A 13,705-nucleotide genomic window follows, 5' to 3' on the forward strand; every position below is an offset into this window, starting at 1 on the left:
GTGTCAAAGTCAATGGCATAGCAGGGAGCGGATCCCTCAGCTTACTTCCCTCATAAACTAATTGAATACAGTGAAAAGGAGCATTTTAAAAAATAGCCTTAAATTTTGGAAAAATAACCAAAAAATATAGGCTGTGAGTATACCTGGGTGGATATAACTTGTGTGATTTCTCACTTTTCTAGAGAATAGTAGTGTTACATGATAATACTTTCTATCATTTAGATTATTTCTGTGATTTGAAGCAGTTTCTCAGATATTTATTTGGCATGCAAGAAGAGTTATTATGGCTTATCAATTAAAACATCAAATAAGTAAAAATATATGTAGGTTTCTCCTTATATTTAAATGCTATTATATTTTTATAAAAATGTTAAATAATTTTTATTTTTATCATTGTTTCCTACTGCTGCTGCTGCTACTAAGTCGCTTCAGTAGTGTCCTACTCTGTACGACCCCATAGATGGCAGCCCATCAGCCTCCCCTATCCCTGGGATTCTCCAGGCAAGAATACTGGAGTGGGTTTCCATTTCCTTCTCCAATGCATGAAAGTGAAAAGTGAAAGTGAAGTCGCTCAGTCATGTGCAACTCTGTGATCCCATGGACTGCAGCCTACCAGGCTCCTCCATCCATGCGATTTTCCAGGCAAGAGTACTGGAATGGGTTGCCATCGCCTTCTCCATTTGTTTCCTACTAAGTATATATATATAGTTGGAGAGTGAACAACTCCCCTCTGCCTAATGGTAGAATTATATAATTTTGAAAAAGAAAAAATATTTTATTTTGGGATGGCATTTAATTAATTTTATTGTTAAATTTCTACTTATATTCCTTCCAAATAAACAGTTTTTCTTTCATTTTGTTAATTCTAGGAGAATAGTAAAAGTAACAATAGAAGATTAGTCTGTGACATGCTATAGCATGACTAAATAGTATGCTATTTGTTGTTCAGCTGCTCAGTTGTGTCTGACTCTTTGCAAGCCCATGGACTGTAGCACACCAGGCTTCCCTGTCCTTCACCATCTCCCGGAGCTTGCTCAAACTCATGCCCATTGTATTGGTGATGCCCACAACCAACTCATCTTCTGTCATCCCCTTCTCCTGCCTTCAATCTTTCCCAGTTATCAGATATATAGATAATAGCAATGAGATAATTTTGGCATATGAGTTAAACAAACTCCAGAAGATAGTGTAGAACAGGGAAGCCTGGTATGTTGCATTCCATGGGGTCACAAAGAGATGGACATGACTGAGTAACTGAACAACACTTTAGACACATGGTCTTACAAAAAGAATATAAATATTAATATTTTTCTTGTGATACCAAAGTACCAAACTTGACAAATACATTAAAATTTTTTTGTCCTGGTTCTTTCCCCAAAATGGCTTTCTTAAATTATATATTCTAGGTCAATTTCTAGTCATATTTTTAAAAATACTTTTGAACAGTGCAATAACTGGCTTTAAAAGCACAATTTTATTTTTATTATTCAGAGTAATGTGGCAAAAATCTTAGAAGTTTTAGGGGATTAATATCAAAACGTTGGTTTAAATTTTTATCATATATATCCTGAAAAGTTTTACTTTATCATAAGAATGCCACAGGGAGCATGAAGGCTGTGGCATAAAGCCTATATACATTTCTCTATAGAGGTTTATGATTCAAAACGTCCATAGAGGTTTACAACAGAAATCTGTGGACATGAAACATATTGCGTTCATATTCCATTTAGCTGGTTTTTCATTGTGATATAGAAGATTAAAGTCTATATTTTTACTGTAAGAACTTTTATTTAAATGACAAATATACATATTTTACATATACAAAGTTTTAATATACATATTAAGATTGTTTTCTATTATAATCTGCCTTTATCATCTGGATATTTTGGCACCAGAGCACATATATACATAGATATAACAGTTGAAAAGCATTGTTTTTCTAAAACAAGATTTCTTGTTCTTCTAAATTTTTATAAGAAATAGTTACAAGTATAGTTATAAATACTGTGTTATGCCCTTAAAAATGCTATATGCATTGAAGGATGAATGAATTTGTGACTTTAATGTTAATTTTTTGACTGCTCCTAAACAACTGAGCAACTTCACTTTCTTTCTTTCTATAGTTCCTTTTGGAGAAGGAAATGGCAACCTGCTCCAGTGTTCTTGCCTAAAGAATCCCATGGACAGAGGGGCCTGGTGGGCTACAGTCTATGGGGTTGCAAAGAGTTGGACATGACTAAGCAACTAACACACACACACACACACAAACAATGTAGGAGAATTAGTAGATGCAATGATTTTAAAAACAAAGACTAAAAAAGTTAAAATAAAATTTATGAACAAAAGCTTGTCCATAAATGTCAAATTCATACTTTTTAAAAAAATTTTCTGCAGATAGTTTGCTCATCTACCAATTTCCCACCAAACCTTAAAGGATTCCATGTAACAGGGTTTATAGTGTTAAAAGTGTAGGCAATTCTTTGTCTACATAAGGCTACTAGTATGGCCCAGGGGGTCCATTCTGAGAGTGCCCACCCCCAATGCACTGGCCTCTGATCTACCTGCTGTTCATTTCTTCACCTTCCTCTAATGTCTAGGATGTGAAATCTTCAGTGATGTAATAATGCCATGCTTGTTCCAATGGCCACATTTTATATATTAGTTGACCTGCAGTTGCTTAAAACAACCTACTTGGATATACTATATCACCCTCAAATTAAAGTGATATAATTAGGAAAAATACTTGTTTAGTTTCTTCATTTGTAAAGTAGATTATTAGACTGCTTACCTTTGTGATTTATTTCATAAACTAGATAAACTAAATGATGTAAAAATACTTATAAAGACACCAATTGTTTTTGCCAGACATTAATCTTTATTATTTTGTCTATTATCATCATGTAATAAATATGAAATATTCCTTCCTTGCTTATCTGCCATATTCTAGGTTTTGTTGATTCATTCCAAACCAAGAAGATGAGATATGAATGTGGCAAATCAAACAAGAGTAACAGAATTTATTTTTCTTGGATTTTCTGGTGTTCTTTATCTAAGGCTTGCATTATTTGTGATTTTTCTCACTGTATATCTGCTCTCTCTCATGGGAAACACCCTCATCATCTTCATTGTTCTCATGGATTCCACACTTCAAACACCCATGTACATTTTTTTAGGAAATTTGTCCTTTCTAGAGATCTGGTATACAACAGTCACAGTGCCTAAATTGCTGGCCACTTGTCTCTCACAGGTTGTTACCATTTCTGTTTCTGGTTGTATAATGCAGTACTACTTTTTTTTCTCTATGGGGGCTACAGAGTGCATCCTGTTGGCTGTGATGGCCTATGATCGATACCTGGCTATATGCAGCCCTCTAAGATACTCATTCCTCATGAGTCTCCAGGTATGCCTGCAGTTTTCAGCTGGATCTTGGATTGGGGGCTTCATTGCCCCTCTCTTACCTACCATACTCATCTCTTACCTAAACTTTTGTGGACCCCAGAAGATCAATCATTTCTTCTGTGACTCAGACCCAATTTTTAAACTCTCCTGCTCAGATACATTCTTGGTGGAGGCTTTGGGTTACACATGTAGCTCTGTTGTGATTCTAAGTTCTTTTCTTCTCACTATGTCATCCTATGGGAATATTGTGGTCACAATAATCAGGCTATCTTCCCGAGAGGCTCGGAAGAAAACTTTCTCCACCTGCGCCTCCCACCTCACTGTGGTCACCATCTATTATGGCACCATTATCTTTGCCTATGTTCGTCCTCCAGCCAAGTACAACTTTACCATGGGTAAAGTGATTTCAGTATTCTACTGTGTGGTCACTCCATTGGTAAATCCTCTTGTATACACCCTAAGAAACAAAGATGTGAAGAAAGCTTTCAGGAAAGTTCTAGCACAAAAGAGGTTGCTCTCAGCCAGACACATGCAGAATATTTGAGAGATCAACTAAAACAAGCAATTTAGAATTGATTCCAAAACCACATCTGCAAAAGGTAAGTATTTAAAATTTTGTAAGTGATACCACCTAATATGGACATATCTGTACTTTTCATTTTGGTATGAATTCTGCTAAAATAGGTATTCTGTAATTACTATGTTCAAGAAGACCTCAGTGCAATGCCATAATAATAAAGAGACAAACAACATAAATTTCCTGCCCATGCGACATTTACAATGGGAAAATTTAGTCCCATATAATGAGAAAATTTAGTCCCATATAATGGTTAGGTTGATTTTTTAAATAATTAATATCCTAATAGTAACCTTGGGCCAGAATTTGTTTCTGTTAAATAACTCAGTGTTACTTCATTTAATAGATGGATCATTATAAATGTACCATCTTTTACTTCAAATTCATTAAATATTTATTAAACACATATAATGAGCCAGGTACTATTCACAAATATGGATGTTGATTTAAGTATGCATTTAACTGGAGAATTGCATTAGAAAAATACCAGGAAAATATTAGATAGTTAATATTTTTCAGATAATATTACAGAATTTCTAATGATCACAGAAGTAAAAATTTTAATAAGTAGAGGGAAAAAAAGGAAAAATCTAGAACTAGAGAGTACAAGAACTGAACATCTAATATGGTAAAACAAGTATCAACTTACCAATATTCTTATAAAATATTTAAGCACACAATAATTTAACCAAACTAATTTAATTAAACCAGAGAAAGAGAGGGGGAAAAGGGGAAAAAAAGTCTTAGAAAAAAGAATGCCATTATCAAGTCCACCTTCCATGTTAATGAAAAGCTTTACAAGTTTTATTTCAATATAGTTTAATAACAAAAAGGATTACAGGAGTGCTGCAAGAAATAAATTCTATCAAAGCTTTATAGGATGAGTGTTCTTTACCTGGGGACTTCCCTGGCGGCTCAGATGGTAAAGAATCTTCCTGCAATGCAGGAGACCCCGGTTCAATCACTGGGTTGGGAAGATCCCCTGGAGAAGAGAATGGATACCCACTCCAATATTTTTGCCTGGAGAATTCCATGGACAGAGGAGCCTGGCAGGCTAGAGTCCACGGGATCACAAAGAGTCGGACGCAAGTAAGAGATTAACACTTTCACTTCACTTTCTTTACCAGACTGCCTCTGAAAGTTTTGCTATTTAGAGTGTGGTCAGTGGCATAGAAGCATCAGAGTAACCTGGGACATTATAGAAACGCAAATCTAATCTCAGTCCCTTGAATGAGACTATACACTGAAGCAAGATTCCCCAGTTGACTGATTTGCAAATGAGATCACTGGAAGAACTATTTTAAGAAGTCAAAGTTTAAAAAAAAAAAATCTTAAAAAAAAAGATTCAAAATTTTCTTACACATCACAATGCTTGTTTCCTTTTTTGTTTTAAAATTTGACATGTCATTTTTTTGGTACATAATTAAAACAAGTTATTTGCATGAATTTCCAATGAGTTTTTATTTTTAATGCAATACATATTCATGGAAACTATTGTCAAAGTTACCTGTACATGTAAATGAAAAATGTATGCTATCCATCAACATTTTAACCCTTTCTTTTCCAACAGAATATCAAAAGCATATACAATTATAACAATAACAGGAAAATATTCTGTTTTTGTTATTCAGTCACTCAGTCAAGTCCGACTCTGCAATTCCATGGATTGCAGTACACCAGGCTTCCCTGTCCTTCACTATCTCCCAGAGTTTGCTCAGATTCATGTCCATTGAGTCAGAGATGCTATCTGTTATAGGGAGGAAGTCAACTCTGACTCCATATTGGAAACTGTTTCTTTGACTTCCTTTTATTATTATAATTGTACTCAGTGGCTTGCCTGGAGACCTTGTCCCTTTGCTTGACTGTAAACTAAAGTGCCTTTGTTCAGCTCATAGAGAGATAGTTTGTCCCTGCCTACCTGTGAGTAGAAGAGACTAACACACCCCTTCTGAAGGCTGGACATTCCCTTGGAGATGTTTTGAAAGACTGAAGACCCTTTCACTTTACTTGCCCACTGAATCTCCATCTCTGTTCTGCCTTTTGACTTTAGTTCCTCATTGCTTCTTTCTCTCTGATCTATAAAACAACCTGCCATCCAGACCCCAATAAGATAGCTATTTTGAGGTGCTAGCCATCCATCTTCTTGGTCTGTTGGCTCCCTGATTAAAGTCTCTTCCTTGCCTCAACACCTCATCTCTCAGGTTCATTGGCCTATCGTGAGCCAAGCAGAGTGAACTTGGACTTGGTGAGATAAATATCTCATCCTCTGTCAATGTCTTCTCCTTTTGCCTTCAATTTTTCCCAGCATCAGGGTCTTTCCCAATGAGACATCTCTTCACGCCAGCTGGCCAAAGTATTGGAGCTTCAGCTTCAGCATCAGTCCATCTAATGAATATTCAGAGCTGATTTCCTTTAAGATTAACTAGTTTGATCTCCTTGCAGTCCAAGGGACTCTAATTCTCACAATAACAGGGAAACATTCTATATCTTCACACAGGTGTTTCTGTATGCCGTTCTTCAGGGTAAGAAAAAGGATATTCTACCCTTTGAGGTTCTGTGGTTAAGCCTATGTATTAAACTAGCAGGACAGATTCACGGGGTAGAAGCAGATACACTGTTTTAATTTTTTTACCTGCACATCAGTGTCTTTTAAAGAAAACAAACATAAAACAAATAATGTTGCTCATTATGCAATTTTCGAAGGGTTAAGTCATTAGTTACTGAAGTTACTGATGACACTGCACAATAAGAGGAATTCAGAATGAAAATAAAGATGAGTCATTTCATGTTTTGATGTAGCATGCTCCTTAGCTAGATCTCAGGAAGTGTTTTAATAAACCCACATTTTTCTATCTTCCCACACACAGAAAAACACTGAAATAACTTACTGAGATATCTGTTCTTTGTGAATCACAGTAATCTCTTACCAAGATGTATACTTGGAAGCATGTATTTCCTGGCAAAAAGCTATATATACAGGCTTCTCCCCTTCCTCTTCCTAAAGCTAGTGGTAGGCTATGCCCCAGGCTAAAGGCGTAAAAATTGAATTTGCAACTATTATATTATTCATTTTTCTTTAAGAAAATAGAAAGCAGAAGTCATTAAACCCAGAAGTTCATGTAACTTTTTTTTTTTAATCAAATAGTAGTAGGTTTTGTAGATGTGACAAGACAAAGATTCCTGGGCTAGGAGCATGAAGTCATGGGAGTGTGACTTAGAAATTCATGGAAAAACTAAAGAACAATAAAATGTATTTTACTAGATTTGCTTTACAAGTTCATTTTGTTGTCAAAGCCCAACTTTCAGTGATAAGAATGATCTTCTTTTCCTATATCAGAGTGGGCAGGTTCCAAAAGGAAATGTTATGTCTTGATTATAAGGTAGAAAGGAAAAATCATAAATCCCTTCCTAAATCTGCTGTTTCTCAAGTGCCTTCAGCTCAAAATAGTCATGCCAAAGCAGCATATTTTGGTGTGGCATTCTCTTAAATCCTCACAAATGGACAAAGACTTTTTCTTATTCTGTTAATGGTAGTGATCTTCCAAAATCCAGTTCTTTGGCAGAATATATATCTAAGTCTTCATCTTTTTATCACACTACTTATCCCAAAACTGACTTATTTATTTTTCTTTGTTTTTGGCAAGGACAAGCCAGGAACTGTGGGTGATTTTGAGTCATTCCAAAAGGAAAAATTCTGTTATCTACTCCAACTACAATTTAAAGATACACAGATAAGTTTACCTGTCCCATTTATTCATCTTCATCTTGTTTTCATATTTTTGTCAATGCTTTGATCTTACTTTCAAAAACTGGAAAAGGGCAAACTTTGTATGTAATAAGTACCACATTTCTTTTTGGCAGGGTACATTAAAACTGATTATCATATATTTTAGAATTTTTCTTGCTGGTGATCTTTATAAAGCAGTATAAACATAAAACAAAATGCAAACCCACAGCAAAAGGTAAAATGAAAGTAAAATAGTATTTATTTAGATTATAAAACTAGAAGGGTATTTGATAAAATTTCACAGGATGCAAAGGAATTAAGATATATTTTATAGAGAGAATAGTGCTTACTTATAATTTGTTCTCTAACACATATCAATCAATATATGTAGTTCTGTGAATTAAAATGACAATGTATATAAAGATAATTTTTATAAGCATTTGAGCAACTTCCTGACTTAGGAAATTGTTTGTAAATATTTTTTCTGGTTGTACCTTTTTCTATGGTATGAATATGCTGAAATAAATGTTACAATTTATATTTTGAATATTAAATCTGTTTGTGTATTTCATCCAAATACTAGTGTACTAAATTCTGTGTAAAATATCTATCTGTTCACTGACTGTTTCCTTATGAAAGAGGCTTGAATTCTGAAATTAAATACAGAAAACTGAAGTCTGCTTCATTCCATTATTTTCATGGGAAAAAAAACCACAACTATATCAAGTAATGGTTCCTTGTTATTTAAGGTGGAAAGTCTGGCACATTCGAATTTTCACTGCCATCCCCTAATCCATCACTATTCATAGCCAATCCATCAAAATTCTCATTTTTGCTACCAAATTATTTTCAAATGTATCAATATATTTTCATTTCCTTAGACAATATCAGAATCTGAGCTATATATTGTGCATATTTAGACACCACTGTTATTCCCCACAAGGATCAGACCCTTCCTCTCAAGACAACATCCAATGATACCCACATGACACAATCAGAATGGACATTTTACAGTGTTAATAAGAACATGTTTCTTTTGTTTCTAAAACAGGCAAGAGTATTTTTCTGCTCTAAGAATATAAACTAGACTACTCATCCTGATCTAGAAATATTGCGTGGTCCAGGTCTGTCTTAATTTCTTGTTCCTTCTTTTGTCAAAGTTGAAGCATTACTAGATTGTATTATCACCATATACTCAACATGAATTTCCCTTACATGTCATGAAGGATGTTACTCACTCCACTGGGCTCTCCTTCCTTCAGCAATCAGGGTATGCTACTTTTCTTTTAAGGTCTCCCCTAAGGTATCACTCTCCTATAGCAGAGACCCTCCTTGAACTCACAGAAAAAACTCAAGGTTCTGTAAATCAAGTTCTTCTGATCATCAGGCACCTTTCACTCAAATTTTGCTGAGTTAAAATTTTAGATAATCCATATGATTATATGATCATAAGGTCATGGCATTCAATTCATGCTATTTTATTTTAGATCTAAGAATGAATTATGTCACATGTTTAAAAATTCAAAGCTATAAAAGAAAGTAAATATTTAGAAATTGCAATGTTTCAATTTTATCATCTACCCATATTTTCCTTTGCTTGTATAGGTAAACAATATAGTGATTTCTTTTACATAAATTCAGTGCTTACTTAGAATAATCTGGATATTCTTTGTGGCTGGTTGTGGGCAGAAGGCATACAAAATAAATAGAAATTTAGAATATTTTCTGTACAAAAATAGAGTATAATATATACACTGTACAGTTGATTGTTTTAACTTTGCAATTAAGTATCTTGAAGGATATTTGATGCCAGGATTCAGAGGACTTTTTGTTATTATATGTTCATAGGATATTTTCTATTTTAAAATTCCCTTAGTATTGGACACTCTTTCTAGCCCTCATACATTATATGTTTCCTTAATCTACAATTAAGTGAATATTCCTTTTTAAAGATTGAGTAATCTATTTAGGAAATTCAGGATATTAAGGTTGTTTCTGGTTCCCCCAAGTTTGGCCCATATTTTGTAGAATTAAATGTTATCCAATCTACTCTACTGTTCATCATGCACTTAAGAGAGATGCTTGCAAGTAGACAAGCTCGAAACAATATGGTATGTTGTAATCAGTTTTCTCCTTCAGGAAGTATTAATAACAAAAACAATATGTGTGCCTAGTCATTCAGTCACGTCCATGGAACCCCATGGACTGTAGCCTGCCAGGCTCCTCTGTCCATGGGATTCTGGAGTGACTTACCATATCCTCCTTCAGGGGATCTTCCTGACTAAGGGATCAAACCAGCATATACTGTGTCTTCTGTGTCTCCTGAATTGGCAGCAGATTCTTTTACCACTGAGCCACCTGGGAAGTCCCTACCACCCATACTAAAGAGGAAATATTTATAATATGGCTAAATTAAATTAAATTAAATTTCCCATAAAGGATATAAGTCACCTGGAAAATGACACTTTTTAAGAGCTGCTGCTGCTGCTAAGTCGCTTCAGTTGTGTCCAACTCTGTGTGACCCCATAGACGGCAGCCCACCAGGCTCCGTTGCCCTTGGGATTCTCCAGGCAAGAACACTGGAGTGAGTTGCCATTTCCTTCTCCAATGCATGAAAGTAAAAAGTGAAAGTGAAGTCGCTCAGTCATGCCCGACTCCTAGCAACCCCATGGACTGCAGCCTACCAGGCTCCTCTGTCCATGGGATTTGCCAGGCAAGAGTACTGGAGTGGGTTGCCACTGCCTTCTTCGTTTTAAGAGCTATTATATATTAAATAAAAGTTCAAGAAATATTTAAAACATTAATAATAGGAGTATCTCTAATATAAATATCAAAGCCAACAGGATAAAATAATCACTTATTGAACACTTTATTTTCTATATCACCTCTTAAACTTCAATTATTGCCACAGAAACACAATATGCATAAAAATAAATAGAAATGTTAGAAAAATAAGGTGTAATGTGCTTTTAAAAGCTAGCTCCCCAGTAATTGATAGACCTCCTGAAAAGACAAAACTGCGTCCATTGCCAAGAATCACCAGATTCCAGATAAAACCAGTAGATTAGATACCATTCCCAATGTGAAGAGACCATAGAACTAATATATTATCGTTAGCCCAAATCCCCAATTTTATGCTTTATTTGACAATTTTGTTACTTTTTTTTTTTAGAAAACTGGAGAGGGGATTTAATATTTAAGGGACATTTTTAACTAAAGCGGCAACTATTTTCCATCTAAGCACCACTCATATCCAAAGTAATTCTCTTTGCAACAACCTACCCAATTTCATGAACTTCTCTGGCAAGAAGTTCTGAGTCTTCATGACATTATCTAAATATATGTCTATTTTCTCAGCCAAGGCATTTAAAATTCATTCTATTTTTGAGGAATTGTGTGAAATACAAAATGAAATGAATAAGGAAGAGGAAACATAGATCCAGATTTCTACTAACGTAGTTGAAGTTTCAGTTCTTGTATCAGAAAACAGTCTTTGCCACTTTCAGCAATGGATAGAACATTCAGATGAAAAATCAGTAAGGATACATCAGACCTACTCCATACTTCCGACCAAAAAGTTCTAACAGACATATGCAGAACATTACATCCAATAGAACCAAAACACACATTCTTCTTTAGTGCACACATAACACCCTCCAGGGTAGAAATATTTATAATAAATAGGTCAAAAAAAACCCCAAAAGTGTTAGTCACTCAGTCATGTTTGACTCTTTGCGACTCCATGGATTATAGCCTGTCAAGCTCCTCTGTCCTCTCTGTCCATGGAATTCTCCAGACAAGAATATTGGAGTGGGTAGACATTCCTTTCTCCAGGGGAATTTCCCAACCCAGCCCAAGGATTGGACCCAATTCTCCTGCATTGCAGGCAGATTCTTTACCATAGATCAGAATAATGAGTATTAAAAATCTAAGAATATTGAAATTATTTGCTGTTGTTATTCAGTCACTAAGTCATGTCTGACTCTGTGACCTTATGGACCCTGTGACCCTCTGAAGCATGCCAGGCTCCTCTGTTAACTATCTCCTAGAGTTTGCTCAAATTCATATTCATTGAGTCAGTTAGGCCATCTAATCATCTCATATTCTGTCATTCTCTTTTTTGCTTTCAATCTTTCCCAGCATCAGGGTCTTTTCCAATGAGTTGTCTCTTCGTACAAGTGGGCAATATTGGAGCTTCAGCTTCAGCCTCAGTCCTTCCAATGAGTATTCAGGGTTGATTTCCTTTAGTATTGACTAGTTTGATGTCCTTGCAGTCCAAAAGACTGTGAAGAGTCTTTTCCAGCACCATAGTTCAAAAGCACAAGTTCTTTGGTGTTCGGCCTTCTTTATGTTACAATTCTAACATCTGCACGTGACTACTGAAAAAGCCATAGCTTTGACTATAGGGACATTTGTTGGTAAAGTGATGTCTCTAGTTTTTAACACACTGCCTAGATTTGTCATAGCTTTCCTTCCAAGGAGCAAGCAACTTTTAATTTCATGGCTGCAGTCACCATCTCCATTGATTTGAGATCCCAAGAAAATAACTGCTTCCACTTTTTCCCCTTCTATTTGCCATGCAGTGATGGGACCAGATGCCATGATATTAGTTTTTTCATGTTGAGTTTCAAACCAGATTTTTAACTTTCCTCTTTCACCCTCATCAAGAGGCTTTTATATTCCTCTTCACTTTCTGCCATTAGTGTGGTATCATTTGTTTACCTGAGACTGTTGATACTTCTCCCAGCAATCTTGATTCCAGCTTTCAATTAATCTAGCCTGGCATTTTCAAATGATGTACTCTGAATGTAAGGTAAACAAGCAGGATGACAATAGGCAGCCTTGTTACCAAGTATCTTTTTTGACCATAATTTTTTAAAACCAGAAATCAAAAACAGAAAGAAACTGGAAAATACAAAAATATTGGAAATTTAAAAATCAAACTCCAAATAACCTATAGATCAGAGAAGAATCAAAAAGGAAATAAAAAAAAAAACAAATTAACATGGAAATGTAGTATCTTAAACTTGTGGGATGCAACAAAAGCAGTTCTAAGTGAGAAATTTATAGCTATAAGCACCTACATTAAGAGAAAGAAAAAGAAAGATCTCAAATGCTGTGACTATTCCTTCAAGAAATAGAAAAAGAAAAGCAAGCTAAACCAAAAAATAGCATGAGGAAGGAAATAACAAATGTTAGGTAAGAAATTAGACATGTGCATCAACAGGAAGCCTGGCTGAAAGGGATGCAAACTGATTTCTAAACTCCAATCCAGACACACCCAGGAGAGCTCACAGATATGCTACGAAATAACCACAGAACTTTTTTAATTCCTGCATATGCCGCCATCCTCACAGGTGGATAAAAAATAACCACAGTGGCTTCTCCAAATAACCTTAGGTATTTAAGAGCTCTAAGGACTCATGAATATTCTATATCTAATTATAACAGTGAACCGCGAACTTCCAGATGTTCAAGCTGGTTTTAGAAAAGGTAGAGGAACCAGAGATCAAATTGCCAACATCCGCTGGATCATCAAAAGAGCAAGAGAGTTCCAGAAAAGCATCTATTTCTCCTTTATTGACTATGCCAAAGCCTTTGACTGTGTGGATCACAATAAACTGTGGAAGATTCTGAAAGAGATGGGAATCCCAGACCACCTGACCTGCCTCTTGAGAATCCTGTATGCAGGTCAGGAAGCAATAGTTAGAACTGGACGTGGAAAAACAGACTGGTTCCAAATAGGAAAAGGATTACGTCAAGGCTATATATCGTCACCCTGCTTATTTAACTTATATGCAGAGTACATCATGAGAAACGCTAGGCTGGAAGAAGCACAAGCTAGCATCAAGATTTCTGGGAGAAATATCAATAACCTCAGATATGCAGATGACACCACCCTTATGGCAGAAAGTGAAGAAGAACTAAAAAGCCTCTTGAAGACAGTGAAAGGGGAGAGTGAAAAAGTTGGCTTAAAGCTCAACGCTCAGAAAACTAAGATC

General features: G+C 35.4%; 1 protein-coding gene across 1 annotated transcript; it reads left to right on the forward strand.

Annotated features, from left to right (window-relative positions):
- Positions 1-2,983: 2,983 nt before the first annotated feature.
- LOC120863783 (olfactory receptor 6F1-like) lies at positions 2,984-3,943 on the forward strand. Its single transcript, XM_040240349.1, has one exon. The coding sequence runs from the start codon at positions 2,984-2,986 to the stop codon at positions 3,941-3,943; it is 960 nt and encodes a 319-aa protein (XP_040096283.1).
- The last annotated feature ends 9,762 nt before the right edge of the window (positions 3,944-13,705 follow it).

The sequence above is a fragment of the Oryx dammah genome, unplaced genomic scaffold (genome assembly GCF_014754425.2).
Source record: "Oryx dammah isolate SB20612 unplaced genomic scaffold, SCBI_Odam_1.1 HiC_scaffold_5, whole genome shotgun sequence".
Taxonomy (NCBI): domain Eukaryota; kingdom Metazoa; phylum Chordata; class Mammalia; order Artiodactyla; family Bovidae; genus Oryx; species Oryx dammah.